This window comes from Haliotis asinina, chromosome 16, assembly GCF_037392515.1.
Source record: "Haliotis asinina isolate JCU_RB_2024 chromosome 16, JCU_Hal_asi_v2, whole genome shotgun sequence".
Lineage (NCBI taxonomy): Eukaryota > Metazoa > Mollusca > Gastropoda > Lepetellida > Haliotidae > Haliotis > Haliotis asinina.
Genome location: NC_090295.1, coordinates 40,130,929 through 40,150,718, shown reverse-complemented (window position 1 = coordinate 40,150,718; position 19,790 = coordinate 40,130,929). Strand labels below are relative to the sequence as shown.

Below are 19,790 nucleotides of genomic sequence, written 5' to 3'. Positions count from 1 at the left end.
TTCAAGACTGTTTCATGTAACCTCTGTGGTTCTTAATAATGACCGGATTTTCTCCATTGATGTTTCTATATTTAGGCACTACAAAAACACTTAATAAAGTAACTTTTCCTTTGAATGAATGTATTTAAGTTTTAACTGCTGGCGCTTTGAATTGATTTCAGCTGTGAAAATATAATGCATGGCAAGAAAAATAAAAATATACATGCTTTCAAACATACATCTCGACCTCAAGGAATAAAAAAAATGTAACGCGAAAAGACCGAAACACTTTATTTTATTCAAAGAGGAAAAATAACAAAACAACATATTTTGTAGCCCAGCTAACGATCATGGTCGCATAATCCATTCAGACTTTGAAGATATTCATATGCAGTGTTTCTGAGGCGACAATGACGAGCTCGACCATCAGTCATGAACAAAAGCGATGATCTACTTTCGTCCGAGTAGTAGACGTCACAAACCAATGACGTCAAGCATGACACCTAGCCACTGATGCTGATACTGGGAGTAACGACGGATTTCTGGCAGGCCACCTTATTCTATACCCGGCAAACAAGCGACGATGTGAAGCCTGTCTGTGTTGAACACCCCACTAGACATGACGTCTTTTGTGATTCTGAGAAGAGTTCAACCGTTGTTGGCCTGAACGCTGACGGTCCTTAACGGCAGATTTTTGTGTGTATCCTGTCGGATGATTGTCGGCAGTTGACACCAAACACCTCTTGCTCTTGCCATCCATCAAATATAGACTTGCCATCTTTGAGCATATGGGACCGCCCCATGTTTTATTATGAACAACGAAATGAACTTTTGATCGTGTATATGGTGCGCCAGAAGTGTCAACAGTCTTATGAACAAACCTAGGTGTTTTACCAAATATAACTGAATGTTGCGATACTTTTTTCTGTATAAATTCAGAGACAAAAGCTGTTGCCACGTAAAATCTTTTCATTGGTCATTCTAATAAATCAAAATTCGCACTTTACAGGAAAATGGTTCTTAAAATAACTAAAGAAACCGAACAAAGAAAATGTTCACGAAGCATGGCCAGCAATTTCTCAAGATCACAGTGACATGGTATGTAGGGTGTCACGATGTACAACATCACTGTGACATGGTATGTAGGGTGTCACGATATACAACATCACTGTGACATGGCATGTTGTGTGTCACGATATACAACATGTCTGTAACATGGTATGTAGGGTGCCACGATGTACAACATCACAGTGACATGACATGTTGTGTGTCACGATATACAACATGTCTGTAACATGGTATGTAGGGTGTCACGATATACAACATCACTGTGACATGACATGTTGTGTGTCACGATATACAACATCACTGTGACATGGAATGTAGGGTGTCACGATATACAACATCACAGTGACATGGAATGTAGAGTGTCACGATATACAACATCACTGTGACATGGAATGTAGAGTGTCACGATATACAACATCACTGTGACATGGAATGTAGAGTGTCACGATATACAACATCACTGTGACATGGAATGTAGGGTGTCACGAAATACAACATCACAGTGACATGGTATGTAGGGTGTCACGATATACAACATCACTGTGACATGGAATGTAGAGTGTCACGATATACAACATCACAGTGACATGGAATGTAGAGTGTCACGATATACAACATCACTGTGACATGGAATGTAGGGTGTCACGATATACAACATCACAGTGACATGGTATGTAGGGTGTCACGATATACATCACAGTGACATGGAATGTAGAGTGTCACGATATACAACATCACTGTGACATGGAATGTAGGGTGTCACGATATACAACATCACAGTGACATGGTATGTAGGGTGTCACGATATACAACATCACAGTGACATGGAATGTAGAGTGTCACGATATACAACATCACAGTGACATGGAATGTAGAGTGTCACGATATACAACATCACTGTGACATGGAATGTAGGGCGTCACGATATACAACATCACAGTGACATGGTATGTAGGGCGTCACGATATACAACATCACAGTGACATGGTATGTAGGGCGTCACGATATACAACATCACTGTGACATGGAATGTAGGGCGTCACGATATACAACATCACTGTGACATGGAATGTAGGGCGTCACGATATACAACATCACAGTGACATGGAATGTAGAGTGTCACGATGTACAACATCACTGTGACATGGAATGTAGGGTGTCACGATATACAACATCACTGTGACATGGAATGTAGGGCGTCACGATATACAACATCACTGTGACATGGAATGTAGGGCGTCACGATATACAACATCACTGTGACATGGTATGTAGGGCGTCACGATATACAACATCACTGTGACATGGAATGTAGGGTGTCACGATATACAACATCACTGTGACATGGAATGTAGAGTGTCACGATGTACAACATCACTGTGACATGGAATGTAGGGTGTCACGATATACAACATCACTGTGACATGGAATGTAGGGCGTCACGATATACAACATCACTGTGACATGGAATGTAGAGTGTCACGATATACAACATCACTGTGACATGGAATGTAGGGCGTGACGATATACAACATCACTGTGATATGGAATGTAGAGTGTCACGATATACAACATCACTGTGACATGGAATGTAGGGCGTCACGATATACAACATCACTGTGACATGGAATGTAGAGTGTCACGATGTACAACATCACTGTGACATGGAAAGTAGGGCGTCACGATATACAACATCACTGTGACATGGAAAGTAGGGCGTCACGATATACAACATCACTGTGACATGGAATGTAGGGTGTCACGATATACAACATCACAGTGACATGGTATGTAGGGCGTCACGATATACAACATCACAGTGACATGGTATGTAGGGTGTCACGATATACAACATCACAGTGACATGGAATGTAGGGCGTCACGATATACAACATCACAGTGACATGGAATGTAGGGCGTCACGATATACAACATCACAGTGACATGGTATGTAGGGTGTCACGATATACAACATCACAGTGACATGGTATGTAGGGCGTCACGATGTACAACATCACAGTGACATGGAATGTAGAGTGTCACGATATACAACATCACTGTGACATGGAATGTAGGGCGTCACGATATACAACATCACAGTGACATGGAATGTAGGGCGTCACGATATACAACATCACTGTGACATGGAGTGTAGGGCGTCACGATATACAACATCACAGTGACATGGTATGTAGGGCGTCACGATATACAACATCACAGTGACATGGTATGTAGGGCGTCACGATGTACAACATCACTGTGACATGGTATGTAGGGCGTCACGATGTACAACATCACTGTGACATGGAATGTAGAGCGTCACGATATACAACATCACTGTGACATGGTATGTAGGGCGTCACGATATACAACATCACTGTGACATGGAATGTAGGGTGTCACGATGTACAACATCACAGTGACATGGTATGTAGGGCGTCACGATGTACAACATCACTGTGACATGGCATGTTGGGTGTCACGATGTACAATATCAAGGTACGATAATAATATCAACGAGGCTGTATTACACGCACAAGCCTAACTGCTCTGATATAGAGTGTAAGTGAATCTCCAAGTCACGTAGTTGTAAAGACAATTAGCTGTATATCTGCATACATTAATATCAAACCTTCAAGAGCGTTAGTGACGATTGGCCATTTCTGACTTGTATTTTCTTATTAGTGTACAGAAACTACGACAGACACTAAGTGACACCTGGAGGGTATTTCCTACTGAGGGTAGCCATACAAATGAAGGCGAGCTGTTGTGGTCAGTTTTTGTCCACGTGCACATGACACGATTTCTTTCACAATAGATCTACGAGCTACACCAGGTTTATGCGTCTGCGAGTCCTACTCCCAACAACTCTCACAGCGTCGAACTCGGACCATTCCCCAGTAGCACCAAGACCAAGGTCAATCCTGATGGCGTTACTTTTGAAATCGGGAGGCTGAAGGAAAACAGATGAAAAATCGATTCATGAGAAGTTACACATACCCTCTCGCTAGTATGATAGCGTCACAAGTTGACACCACTTAGACGCCAGTCGAATAGACGCGAAACCATTCACTGGTGGTACAAGTATGTCACTAATATTCAATTCATAGAGGGCCAGGTGTTGTAGAAACTAGAATCGGTGCAAATATTACGTTCCAGGCCATGATGATTGCATCTTTGAATAGGGAACAACTGGATGAGCTCACATGCAGTTCCGAATTGGCAAGGTCTCCCACTACCATGTGGTAACATGAAGCATACTAAGGATGTATGGATGTGTGACTCAGTTTAGTTTTACGCCACACTCTGCAATATTCTATTTATATGGCGGCGGTCTGTAAATAATCGAGTCTGGACCAGAGGATCCAGTGATCAACAACATGAGCATCGATTTACGCAGTTGGGACACAATGACATGTGTCAACCAAGTCAGCGAGCCTGACCACCCGATCTAGTTAGTCGCCTCTTACGACAAACATGAGCTACTGAAGATCAATATTCTAACCCAGTTAAGATGTATAAAACATGAACGATACATGTTGCCGATTTGCACATCGTAAAATATGGACCTAAACTCAAATAAAAATAGTTTCATACAAAATGCTGCTTGGGCTATTTCAGAAAAAAGTGTAAGATTTACTATGAATGCAGGTATGAAAATCCGGCTCTTTTCAAGCTTCAAAAAAGTGGTTGTGCTCCAAACCACAATCCATTTGGAGTTCGAGTCCCGTATTGACACCGACTCCACGCCACCAGCCCAGAACACCTCATAGATGTGGATCTCTGCGATGTAAATAGCCTCAGGTATGCCAAGCTGGGGAATAAACAGTGTTTAATTGGGAGTTAGTCAACAAGTTAAGGTTAGGTCAAGAGAGGTTCACAAAATAGGTGTCTAATTTTTTATATTTATTTTTTTTTTTTTTTTTTTTTGCATTTTCTTAAATGACTACATTGATTGTACTTCAGGTACGTTGTACTGAAGCTGATGTGACCGTTAAGTACCAATAATCTTTTTAAACTAAGTCTGTGAACAGCTTAGTGGTAAAGGAGGTTTCATGTAATATCAGGGTCACATGTTGCATTCCCTGTTATTTTGTAATCAGTTCGTGACATTTTAAGATTTCTACAAAGTGGAGCTTTCTACTGAAGCTGATGTGACCGGTAAGTACCAATAATCTTTTTAAACTAAGTCTGTGAACAGCTTAGTGGTAAAGGAGGTTTCATGTAATATCAGGGTCACATGTTGCATTCCCTGTTATTTTGTAATCAGTTCGTGACATTTTAAGATTTCTACAAAGTGGAGTCCAGATAGACATAAAGGAGTCGCCTCGACCAAAATGAATTGGTAGTTTTAACTGTAAATTGCGTAAGGTACGGGAAATCCGTTTCGCTGTGTATAAATGTTTGTGCTGAATCTTCTCATGCTGATGCACATATTTGCATTCCTTCGAGCTTCGACGAAATTGACGTGACGCTCCTTGCTGGATAGCAGTGATACATGAGTAGGAAACAATACGATCCAGTTAATTTATTTGAATTCTTTTTCAACTCAGAGGCAATTTCACGGTCAAATTTGCTCACGTTTGACACCGATTCATATGACACAAACTTCTCCGAGAGAACTTCTGGTCCCATATAGTCAGGGCCTATGCAGGAAGTGACGTCACAGGAAATCCGCCATGACGGAATGGATCTATACTGTGCTGACAGTAAGGCTTACCTCAACGTACTGGTTGGAGTCACGATCGCCCGGACACCAGGCGTTTTGAGTGTTACCGTAGGAGGGATAGAAGTCTGGGGGACCTTTCATCTTCGTCGCCGGATAACTACTGACCCATCTGCAACAACCAACTGTGTACATATCTCAAGCTGGATATTACTATGAACAAGTGATCAATAACAAGAAACTGAACAACTGATCTTACAAATACAACTTAGTGAAAGAAATTCTGGCAAATATAGTTACTCAACTATCAAAATATTAACATGGATTAGAGATTCGTATCTTAATGCTCACCTATATCAAAGACAAAGGAAACAATACAAATTCCACAGTGCAAAAAAGCAGTCCTGGTCTTTTTGTTTCATGAAAGAATACCTTCTCCTTTGAGATATAGTCATAACAAACACAACAGAACACAGTCAGAATCAAACTTGTTGCCATGGACACGGACCATAAAAAAATCATTTTCATGGACAGGCACCACTTCAGGCCCTGGTTAAGACATGTACTCAGCTTCAGGTATTGTATGATTCTGGGTTAAGCATGGCAATGGCCGTGGTTGTTGCTCAAACAGAAAATCGAGGAATACCCAACTCAAAGCCAACCAGCAATTATTTTATCATCTCAATGTGTCATGATGACAACAGGCCGGAGGACAGCCATCAAAAGGACAGACAGACACTATATTCACCACACCACGAAGGTGGAATCACAACAAAAGATGAAGGTGAAAATGTACGTACGAGCTGAAGTGTGATGATTCCCTGATGATAGTAGATATCCAGGTGTCGACAGCATCTGAAACAATACCTCGCTATCAATATGTTTCAACACGTATTGTTGAGACGAAATCAAAGAGCATTACAATGCTTTTCTGAACCTCTGGAGAGATATTTGTGAATGGACCTATCCTCATCAGGTTTACAAACGTGTCCCATGGATCAAGAGATCCAGCTTTTAATCACCATCATGGGATTGTACAAGTGGATTGTTCAGAAACGCCAAATGTCTCTACAGAATCGAATTTGGTCCTTTTCGAACATTGTAGAGACACCAGAAATTCTTTGTGGTTTTCATAATCCTCATGGTATTGATAGAACTTATCTCAAAACTCTCTGTGAAGATATGAAAGTCCTTATATGTTAGTATTAAGCATGATGGTTGATCTTTTGGAGATGGTTGCACACAATGTAGATATCAGTATCCCTCTCATTGTACCGATCTTTATCTTTTATGTTTTAGAGTTTTAGAATCCAGTACAAAATAGGAATGGACGTGTCTTCCGGGTTTAGAGTCATCACTGAAGTCGAAACTACTGACGGTCTAAGTAAACTTTGCCTCAGTGTTAGTCTAACAAACTATAGTAGGAGGTCGCGTCAGGTAACCTTTGAGACTGACCAATCAGAACGCAGCTCACCAAATCGCGAAAGTTGACATTCGCACACACCTTTTGAATTTTCGCATGGAAAAGGTTTGTACCCGAACGATTCCGAATGATATTTTCTGTACGGTCGCTGCACATGGAACACGCCATGACAGGAAGTAAACATCTACTTAAAACAGCGTTTTGGCAATATTCCGGGATGTCAACCTGCAGAAATATTGACTAATTGTAACCATGTCAACAGAAACCTTAATGTGTATATACTGCAGGTCAAATAGCTATGTTCGAATTCTATGCGGATTTTCATTTGTAAATAGATCAAAGTCGGTGACCGGGCAATTAAACAAAGTAAGCTAATAGTCCAGTCCACCCAGCTGTCAATTGGGTACCTCGTTAGGATGAGAGCCACAATAAACTCGGTGCGCCAGGTGGCAGCAAGAGTTGTATACTCCCCAGGCAGTTGAGATTGAAATACGATGTGCTGTTTTGATTGACATCCAGTGATCGAGGGGAAAATACCAACGCCTTGAGCATGCACTAGTTCGTGGATATGTGCGCTATATAAATATCCTATCTATCTATCTATCTATCTATCTGTCTGTCTTATACATGAGCTATTGTGTGATTGGTTAAATCCATTCGGCTGTCTCGCATTTGAAAAATGACACAGTGACTAAATTTACTTAGACAGCACTACTGGTGAATATTTTGACCGCTCCCTCCTTTTTGTCCTGGTCTTATTTGTGCCATTTTGTATATGTCAGTGATTCATTGGGTTCATGGATCAAACAACTAATATAGAGACAACCTTGTCAGTGGAAGTAACTACAGACTTTCAATGTACGACAGCCAGGCTAATGACAGATGGCTGGGACAAAAACGTTTATTTCATTTCTGCTCCATCTTTTTCGGTTTATGTACCTGCTGCTAGTCTGAAGGTCCAAAATATTGCCGAGTTGACGTTACATTTTAAGTCAAGCCATGATACCTTACCTCGCAGGAGAATGCCTTTTTCTTTTCTGCTTCAAAATGTTTCGCCACCATAAAAAATGGTTCTTGTATACTTTCCCGTGTATGTCGGGGTACATTGTCCACGTGTATCATTGCATCTCCACATCAATATTGCCTTCTCACTTTCTCGTACATATGCCTTAATTAGAAAACATTTCCAAGCCAGAATCGAAGTTGGTGGTAACGTCAATGTGATTCAATCTTCGACGAAAAGGTAATAGAATAACATAGCGGTGAATCCTTTTCTGTGTAGCAGTGTGTGTTGCTTGTTTGCCACTATATTTGTACCTGTATGTCAGTGTTGCTTTGGTGATTTTTTTTTTTTTTTTTTGTGTGTGGGGTGGGTTTTCAAATGCATTAACTGGAAAATATTTCTAGGTGACGGTTACCCAGTAGGACAGTGTGATTCGATCTTTGTTACAACATAATGATAGACAACTGACAGTGAATCCTGACTGATGATATCCATAAACACATGTTGTTTTTATGACGCTGTTGTTCAACACAAGTAGCTATCACGATTGATACACATATATGTGCTCTCCTTGCAGCTTGTTGGTCAACATCGGATCTTAAAGGTGTGGTCTTCGAGCTGTATGTGTTTTTTAGGAAATGATATTGTGGTTATTTTGAAGATTTTATAAACAATATTGAATCTACTATTCGTCAGTGAGTGTGCGAAGGAACTGGGCTTTGTAGAACTTAACAGCTTGAGTTAGATTACGTCTTGTCATCTTCGTCTTGTAGAAAGGTCCGACAGAAGGAAACGCAGTGGTGATAACCAGGAGAAATCTGTTCATAGACGCGAAGGTCCACACAGTAGGTGTAGGTTGTGCAAAGGAAGCATGATGTTTCTGAACAACCTGCAAGAAGATCAGTGCCGCCGGGGAATTAAGAGAAGAATATCATATCATGGCGACCGTTTATGCGAGGGATTGTTGAGCCACAGCGTGACTGTGTCGCAAAATGCTTCTTCCTGTTGGGCATAAAGGTCCACAGCGGCAAAACTTGCTCATTATCACTCATATTATAACTTCATCTTGGCGGTGGATCTGCCAAATCTGCAAAATCTGACATTTTCAATGATTTCAGAGTCATGCATATTCATAACGTATACATGTGTCTGTAGGTACACTCTCCGGGTGAAGCAACAGTGAAGACTTCCTCTTTGAACCATTCACAGTCCCTGGAAGCAGAAATGGTCCCATCGTCGTTTGCATAGTGCTTGCCAAGATGTACTGTGGGTTGAGTTGCACATTCAAGTATTTCAGTAAATCAGCAGTGTCGGCTTTAAAAGAAAGTAAATTCTCACTGAAATCAAACTGAGACTATCAGCGTATGTCTGACTATTCTCTTGACTAGCCCATCATCTCTTCAACTTAGTCAGCCACTTCGTAACAAAAACGAACGTGGGATCAAGTGGGCGGTTTTTAGGGATAAGTTTAATTTACAGATACTGAATGCCATGGGGGTTTCAGTTGTTCCGTTTTACATGAACAAACACAGTCCTTTATAGTTCAACTGGTTCGATACGGTCTGCAAGCACTTTCAAGTGATATCTGTCTACATGTAAAGTGTAAGCGCACTTCACATCTCCGAAGTTAAGCTTAGGGGACATGTTGTCAATCAAGTAAGCGATCTTGAAAAGAAGCAGTCAGTCAGAAATCGACAACCCATTAAAGACAATGAACATAAGCGTCCTCAAGGAATACGTCTGCTTTCTCGAGACTTCCCTTTTGTTATGGTAGTCTGAACATAAACGTCGTTTCTGTTTTCTAAGGGTAGTTAGGTTAAGCCTCCTGTTAGGGAATCCGAGAGTATTTGATGTCAATAATCATTAAATGTTAGATTGACTTACATCATAAAATATGAGCTCCAACTTGTAAATACGTACAAAGGATTTGAAATCCGTTGATTTGCTGTGTGAAAAATTCCGAGCCACAAGGAACTAATGTATAAGCCTACCTTGTGGATGTTGTATGTAGAACTTTTTTAGAGGGAAATGTCCGAGTAACTGTTGAAAAGCGTTGAGGATATCAGAAATGAGATGATTATTAGAGGAAGTCCTCGTGTATGTTATGAAACCCTTAGACGAGAATTACAAAGATTCAACTGCTTGAAAAAGCGCGAAACTCCCGCATCATTGATAGAAGATGCACACAAAGAAAGACGTTAAACTGTCGGAGGGCACACGAAAATTAACACTGGAATAATGTTTTGTTTTCTGATGAAAGTTCTGTCTGTCCTTTTTCCGAACTGTGTAACAATGTGGACAAAAGATACCTTGAACCTATTTTGCAACGTCCAAAACATAGTCTTTGTTTCGAGAATGCAATAAAGATTGGCATCTGCGAGATTGGGTTTTAATAAATAAACTATGCTTTTAACGGAATGACGCAATGACTTTTTGTCCGTGTTGCTAGCATTCCTTCAACTATGCATATATAATTAAAGGGGCACTGATGCGGAGCAATTTCCGTGGACTGGTTGTTGCTTTTGTTATTGTTTTTCTCCAATGAGTACCCGGATGATATCCCAAAATTCATGACTGGTTCGTGACCTCTGCCGCGCAGCACATATGCGCAGTTGAGAGTTTAATTATAGCCAAATTAACGAAAGTGAAGTCATTTTACTTCATTACAAATGTATTATGAAAACAAATGAAACACCTTGAAGGTTAATCATCTGCCAGTGGTAGAAATGGTAAAAAATGGTAAAACTAACTAACTACCCTTAGAAAACAGAAACGACGTTTATGTTCAGTCTACCATAACAAAAGGGAAGCAACAACAACGGTTGTTGGACGAGCATAATTACAGTGACTCTAGACCATTTTGAAAAAAAAATTGGTAAAATTGGACTTGCTAACAATCGGTCAGATGGCATCCCATGGCGAATTATGCGGGATGGGGGAGTGTATTCGGATAAAGTTTCAGTTTTAGAGGACTACAGATCACTATTCGAGGATTGTGCCCCGCACGTTTGTGATGATGGTCACCGGACTCAGATACAGGGCGACTTGGCGAATACTGCTGTAGTGGACTACCCGGATGAAAACACTAGTGACTTACATTCACCCATCACTCGAGCCGAGGTCGAACGTGCTGTAGCACGTGCTAAATGTGGTAAGGCCAGATTGTGTCCCAGCTGAAGCCCTCAAGAACAGAGCTTGTACTGACATATTGTATCAACTGTTTTCATATTGTTTTAATCATGGTGTTTGCCCCAATGTGTGGCGCGGTACTTACATCTCGCCCATCCGGAAACCTGACAATGTTTCCAAGGCAAATTAGCGCGTACAGTGCAGTTAATATATAACAGTACCTGGTCGAGAGTTAGGATAAACAACTGCTTTACTGGTGATTCGCTATCAACTCAGGTGTCCGTCGGGGGTGCATGTTATCACCGACAATGTTCTCAGTTTATATCAATGATGCAGTAGAGGAAAATAACGACACCCGATGCGGCGTAAAGATAGATGATGACATGTTAAGCTGTTTGCTATACGCAGATGACATCGCTTTCATAGCTCCAGACCAAGTCAGCCTCCAGCGACCACTAGACAGTGTCTCAGACTGGTGCTTGCGGTGGCGTCTTTCGGTTAACACCATTAAGGCAAAGGCTGTTCATCTTAGACCTGCAAGTGTGCAACGCTCGGATGTTAAATTCACTCTAAACCTTTAGATTATTGCCATGCCTATAAGTAATAAGTACCTCGGATTATGTTTTCATGAAAATTTAGACATACAGTTTACTGCATCTCAGCTGGCTAAGTCTGGCCAGCCGAACCCTAAGAATTATCATTTGTGAATTGAAAGTTGCGGGTGGATTTGCTTTTAATGTTTATAAAATTCTGTATGATAACCTAGTTCAACCAATGCTTTCTTACGGCAGTGCCATATGGGGCACGTGGGAATTTAGTTGCGTCAATGCGATACAGAACCGTGCCTGTCGGGTTTTTTTTCTTATCAGTAGGGAGTAAAACCCTACACTTAGAAGCGCGGGACAAGATGGGATGGACGTCTCCGTTAACTAAACAACGGATTGAAATCTTACGATTATGACATTGCTAGCAATTGTTATCAAAATACTTTAATATTATTTCTGATTAACACAAAAGGTAACCTCTCTCGTAAGAAAATCTAATCTTTGATCAGTACTACAAAACTGATTGAAATAATTGGTACGGTACGAATTTAAAACGTAAAACGCACATGTGAGTCTCTCGCTGAATGAGAGGTGCTTTCTACTGACGAACATGTGCGGCTATCGTTGAATAAGAGATGCTTTTTATTACCGCCCTTAAGCGGCTCTCGCTGTGAGAAGTTATTATTATTTTGCCGCACATACGCGACTCTCGGCCTTAATGAGTTAACTGAAATTTATGTTCCTTAAGTTCATATGATATAGTGTAAGGGATACCAACCGTTTAAACCAGTATTAATAATTAATGTTCTTTAAATCATCTCTTGGATCTTAGATATATTTTCTGTAAACTTGGATGAATTGAATATTTTCTATGCCAACATTTACCCGTTGTTTCACACATAAAGTAAGCCGGCGGATGATGTAATTGGGGATCCCCAAAATGATGGATGTGAGTAAAGTCAGGGGATGGAGCTGACCACGACTTGCTATCGACGTTAATGCGAATCAAGAAAGTATTTTTCTTGCTGATCTTCGTGCTTATGGTTGTAAGAATGGGACAACTGTTGGTGTCAGATAATATCCCTGTGCGCCTGTGAATTGAATTTTCTTGAACGATGTCCAAGGGAGTCAATCCCTGTACTGAAATACTCTCCAACTTTTCCACTAACTCTATACACTTTCTCTCTCACACGCATACACAAAACCGGACTCACATAGCCAACGACGCACATACATACAGGTGTATACTGGGTTACCTGCAGGTAGACTGGTCTCCCCAAATGCCACAGCGTCCTGTGCGTTAGCTAGCGTCAACGACGACAGCGGCAAATTGTGGCAAGTACACCACTGGTCAGTTTTGTCGTAAATGACAGAAACTTTGTTTCCGCTGAATATGCAGAAGGAAATACACTCCAAAGTACTCTTGATTGTTTTGGAGACTTTCGCTGTTCCGTCAAACTTCTTGTTACTGTAAGACGAAGAAGGAACCCAGTTGAGTTCCTCTAGACAGGTGTGGCTAGACCCACGTACCAACACCGACATCAACAACACGAGTACTGACCTGCACATACACATATCCATTTCGGAATATGAATTCCGAATATATTAAAACAATATAACGTAATCAGGTACTGTTCGATTCAACAGCACCTCGTTTACTGAGATGGGACACGTATCTTTGTTTGCATCGATCTGCCAGTTGTTTGTATTGATTTTCAAGTCGGGTTTGAAGAGTTTCCAACAAATTACGACCACTGTGTACTCTGTATGGACGACGTAACTCCATTTGCTAACTAACTAACTAATGAACTCAAACCCATTCTCTTAACAAACTCACTTACACATGGAACCTTCAAGTAGTTATGTTTTATGGGGAGCAGATGATCTGTGTGGGAGCCGAGTAATCCTTGTGTATGTCTGTACAGTGCTACCATTGCCACCATTTATATGACCAACTCATGACCACATGCAATGACGTTCTTGAGATGCATATTGAAGTTGTATACAAGTATACAACATACAATCATGGGTGTCAACTTCTTCATTATTGTGTATTCAACTTTTCAGGTGTTTTTCTTGCCCTTCATTCACCTGACGAAAGGGCGAGGAAAAGCACTGAAGTGTTATACATCCATTGCGTCTTGTACCACAGACAATGTTACAATATGCAATACAACTGAATTTTTCATGAAGCAGTAATAAAAACAACGAAAACCCGACTACAGGTGTGTAAGGTCTGGATAAGACTGGTGAATGAATTCAAAAGTCTCAGTTTGAATTTTATGCTGTTATTGTAAATATTTCCGGTTTTATAAATTGTTCCGGTCTCTCCCTTTTTCCTTCACTCTTTGTAATTGTTTCTTTTTGTTTACATTTTTTTCAGCTCAAAATCATCTCATTTGTTTTCCAGCAAGAACGTGAAATCTGAACCATACAAGACACCCACCTTATCCACACGCTGTTACTGATTTTACTCGTTTTTTCATCAAAGCCGCACGACATGGCTTAGTTGAAACAATCATGATTTCTTCAAAATCCAAGTTAGTTTTTTTCACTTTAAGTTTTATTAAATGACTCAAGCTTAACTTACATTGCAGATGGTTTCACAATAACCACAGGGGTAACCTAATGATTAAAGCGCCCGCTCGTCACTCTAAAACCCGGGTTCGATTCACCACAGACACTTATCACGCTAGCTTAAAAAGACATCCATCCTCTAGTAAGTCTGAGCAGGGGCGGGAACACAGAGTTGCCTCCCTTGTTTACTAGAACACGCTTGATCGCTAAAGGGTTTCAGACCCACACAGTTTAAATAAGTGTACAATGCAGATCCCCGTTTCAAAAAGGTCTCGAAAGCATAAGATCTCATAACCTTTCTCGTAGCATTCGTATCTCCTATATTGTAACTTACGATGTTCGTAGTGCTATGACAGATTTGTGAAACCGGACCCGGGGATATTTGAACTAAACGCAAAAAACGTACCCGCAAGAGAAACGCAGGGCTCGTCATAGCACAGAAGTAATATTGATGAAAGGAAATGTGTACAAACAAAGAAATGCAAAGAAGAAACACCATTCCCCTTTGTATCATTCTTTTGATAACAGTCATGAAGATCTGGGTTAGAACTGATCTCCAGTGATCCGTGCTAGTCAAAGAGGCGGCTAACGGGATCGTGTGGTCAGGCTCACTGACTGTGTTGATACATGTCACCATGTCACCCGTTGCATAGATCAATGTTCATGATGTTAACCACTATATTGTCGGGTTCAGACTCGAGTTTTACAGACCGCCGCCATACGAATGGAATATTGCCGAGTGCGGCGTAAAACTAAACTCATTCACTCACTCAGTTAGTCATTTGATCACCTTCGAGACAACTTTACAACCCAGTCGCTGCCAGGTAGTTTTCAACGTCACGGCATCGCATGAATGATTTGTTTCTACACACAATCACTACGAATGCATTTATTTCTTACACGTCGCATGTAGGTAGTCTTAAGCCACCGACCCGTGAAGGTCCCGGGGTAGAATCAGCAACCTATGCATGCCATACAAGGTTTGTCGTAAGATGCGACTAAAGGGATCGGGTGGTCAGGCTCGCTGACTTGGTTGACACATGTCATCGGCTCCCAATTGCGCAGATCGATGCTCACGTTGTTGGTCACTGGATTGTCTGGTCCAGACTCGATTATTTACAGACCGCCACCATATAAGTGGAATGTTGCTGAGTGCTAAACTTACAGACCGTTGCCATAAATATCATATATATGGAAGGATGCTCAGTGTGGCGTAAAAGTAAACTCACTCACTCACTCACTCACTCACTCACTCACTCACTCACTTCAGCCACGTCAATACCAATATGACGTTTTATGTATAAAGAATTTCAACAGCAAGGAAGGTTATAGTACTACACACATATTACTACACTTGCTGGTGTTCGAGGTATTATTTTTTAATTTCTATATTTTAATACTTACATAAGATAGAAATATACCCCATGAGGCCAGAAGGTTATAAAAGCAAGGGCTAAGCTCGTAACATGAATTTGCAGCGTGTAACATTCTCGCGTTTTCCACCAAACGCTGCACAGAAGGTCGACTAGACTGGGGATTGATCGCAGAGGTCAAGCTCTTCGACCACTCCTCTGCATGCCTCTTTAGATTACTTGTACCAGACAAAGACGACAAGCATATTGAGCTTGAATATGAAATGACTCGTCCCTTAAGGCGACTGGACCAATTTGTAAAGTTGACCACTGACGTCTTCAATGAACGGCTGTAGCTTTCGGCGTTCCCTCTTCAAAATCAAGCTCAAAGGCATCAAAACATTTAATGTAAATAGAGTGCTACAGCATGAAAGACTTTCAAAAGAAAGGACAAAAACTTTCTTGATTGTTTGATTTTAATGACTGAATCTGTACCCAGAATCAGTAATTATGTCTGTATATATTTGCATATTACCAATATAATGAAAGATAGAAATGCGTAAGAAGGATAGGACAGGTTATCGATGGGTAGTGATTTTGAGATTAGTCCATGTACTTCATTAAACACGGCAAACTAGGTTTGAAGACTGTTGCGCTTAAAGGGTTTCTTGATTTAGTCTATCTCTTGTACTCGGGAAGATCCGGGTTATAATTGTCCATCAGTAGCCCACGGTTTTCGTAAGAGGTGTCTAAGAGGATCGGGTGGTATCCCAACTGCGTAAATCGATGCTCATGCTGTGAATCACTGGATTGTATAGTCCAGATCCAATTATACCACCGCCATATAGCTGGAATATTGCTGAGTGCGGCGTAAAACCAAACTCACTCACACGCTCTTCCACTAGATGCAGAACTTGCCAACATATTTACCCCACCACCCACCCCCACTAAAGAGGTGGCACTATTTCTCCTCATTTAAGAGGCTAGTTTCTCCCCCCAGGTCATGGTGACATGAAAACAGGCAGGCTGGGCATCAGCCTTTGTTTGTCAGCTCTACTCCCAATATGTACTGTCTATCATCCACAGAGAGAGACAGATATATATTTGATGATGAACTACACGCACATCTACAAGAAACTACATGAAGCATGGGAACGTGGATGCACTTGTCAACTTCCACAATACAAAAGGTTATAGTGTTAGAATATTTAGGATGCATTACAGGATGCATTAACAACATGAAGTACCGGGAGACGTCTTCACGTACTCGCCACAAGGGAACGCTACACGACCTGCTTCAGTAAATGTAACCCTTAGTGAATTGAGTGTGAAAGACATATACTGACACTCTCAACTGCTCGCCCCTGGGGACATCTTCGTGTACTCGCCACAAGTGATAACTACACAAACTATGATTACATAATGCCATTATAAACTGCATCAATAACTGCAACCTCTGGCGAGATGAATGTGTAAGACGTGCTGGTGCACACAACGGCTGGTCCTTAGCCACTCAAAAACATATTTTAGGTCATTACAGATGACTTGTTGGAGGGTTGGTTTGTATAGTATTCTAGGTACATAAGAGTTCGCCTGAGGAAGGTGAAATGCAAATACTGAGAGGTGCACATGTTACTGATTAACAACTGAGCACGATGCTGACGAGTTGTAATGCACATACCGGATTCTGACACATCCAAGGGACCTAACTCCTGGAAAGCACTCCCCCACAGCACAGTTTGCTGATGTGGCGTATTACTATATAAACTAAATTAACAAAACAATTGCATTGTTAATTTGTTGCAAGGTGTCCAGAAACTTGATGAAAGGTGTATTCTATGATTCTGGCTGCGAGCATTTGGTGGTATATAGGATAGTTTTGTGAGAGAGTGAATGTTGTACATGAGTCAGTGATGTTGGCTCGATGACTAAAAGTTTGAAGGTGACTGAGTTGAGTTGTTTCAGCAATGTGTCATTAACATCTATTGTCGGAGGATGTGATAATGTGATAATATGATGAACGTTAACCACCTATGTGAAACATGCCTTCATTTTTCATGAAAAAAATAGATTCAGGGCAGATTCTCAACTGAGGTCCTTAACTGTCCAAGGGGCGTAAATCAAATAAACTTAGTAAGTGCATTTCTGTTATAGTTATACAGTTCGCAAAATGATTGGATGTAGCCAGGCTGCAACATCATCAAGCGAGGGCTGCGGCGGCTGCTAAATGTACCAATTACAGGTGTCAAGGTACAGCTTCGTATCTTCCCCCCATTCCACCAGAACGTCGACTCTCCGTGTAGGTAGGTATACTGTATCTCCCCCAAAATGATAACTAGGCAGATTCCAAAACGTCATAAAAGTCAGATCTCAAGACACATTACATTAAACAGCAAATGCCACGTGGAGTGTTAAGTAATGCCTATTACACATCTTAGCGTTAAGTGAAACATATTGCACATCTTAGCGTTAGGTAATACATATTGCACATCTTAGCGTTAGGTAATACATATTACACATCTTAGCGTTAGGTAATACATATTGCACATCTTAGCGTTAAGTAATACATATTGCACATCTTAGCGTTAGGTAATACATATTGCATATCTTAGCGTTAGGTAATACATATTACACATCTTAGCGTTAGGTAATACATATTACACATCTTAGCGTTAAGTAATACATATTGCACATCTTAGCGTTAGGTAATACATATTGCACATCTTAGCGTTAAGTAATACATATTGCACATCTTAGCGTTAGGTAATACATATTGCACATCTTAGCGTTAAGTAATACATATTACACATCTTAGCGTTAAGTAATACATATTGCACATCTTAGCGTTAGGTAATACATATTGCACATCGTAGCGTTAAGTAATACATATTACACATCTTAGCGTGAGGTAATACATATTACACATCTTAGCGTTAGGTAATACATATTGCACATCTTAGCGTTAAGTAATAAATATTGCACATCTTAGCGTTAGGTAATACATTTGGCATATCTTAGCGTTAAGTAATACATATTGCACATCTTAGCGTTAAGTAATACATATTGCACATCTTAGCGTTAGGTAATACATATTGCACATCTTAGTGTTAGGTAATACATATTGCACATCTTAGCGTTAGGTAATACATATTACACATCTTAGCGTTAGGTAATACATATTGCACATCTTAGCGTTAGGTAATACATATTGCACATCTTAGCGTTAAGTAATAAATATTGCACATCTTAGCGTTAGGTAATACATTTGGCATATCTTAGCGTTAAGTAATACATATTGCACATCTTAGCGTTAAGTAATACATATTGCACATCTTAGCGTTAGGTAATACATATTGCACATCTTAGTGTTAGGTAATACATATTGCACATCTTAGCGTTAGGTAATACATATTACACATCTTAGCGTTAGGTAATACATATTGCACATCTTAGTGTTAGGTAATACATATTACACATCTTAGCGTTAGGTAATACATATTACACATCTTAGTGTTAGGTAATACATATTGCACATCTTAGTGTTAGGTAATACATATTGCACATCTTAGCGTTTAGTAATATATATTACACATCTTATACCTACATTGAATGTACTAATTTTTAACATGTTTTCACTACATTTCACTCTTACACTATTAGTTTACATTTAAGAAATATCTATTTAATTAAAGAGTTTGGAAACGTTGTAGTCGGTAACGCTACAAGTCTAGGCAATACGCAGAAAACTGAATATATCTCAGTCAGTATCTAGTGTCTGTCTTAGTGTCTAGTCGTTCAAGTCAGTAAAAGCTGCTGACTAGGCAATACCCTCTTGCCTAGGCAGCAACGCTACTGACGTAATTTCTTTATTGACCCTCACACATGCGTACGTAACTTGTGACGTAAATAGAAACGTAAAACTAAACCATTTCAATGCCCGATCTGCCATTGTAAAGGAACCATGTTTCTCATCTCTCACAGTTTCACAGTATGTGCTGACGGTTGTTAGGTCAGGCTCCGTTGTATTCAGGATATGCAAAGTCTTTGT

The 19,790-nt window shown here is 40.4% G+C and overlaps 1 protein-coding gene across 1 annotated transcript; it reads right to left on the bottom strand.

Moving 5' to 3' along the window:
- Positions 1 to 3,792: 3,792 nt before the first annotated feature.
- On the bottom strand, positions 3,793 to 13,394 carry LOC137268579 (F-box/LRR-repeat protein 4-like). Its single transcript, XM_067803154.1, has 5 exons — positions 13,070 to 13,394; positions 6,514 to 6,568; positions 5,768 to 5,885; positions 4,688 to 4,861; positions 3,793 to 4,000 (listed from the first exon to the last, which is right to left on the bottom strand). The coding sequence occupies exons 1-5, from the start codon at positions 13,392 to 13,394 to the stop codon at positions 3,875 to 3,877; spliced, it is 798 nt and encodes a 265-aa protein (XP_067659255.1). The 3' UTR covers positions 3,793 to 3,874.
- Between the last annotated feature and the right edge of the window lie 6,396 nt (positions 13,395 to 19,790).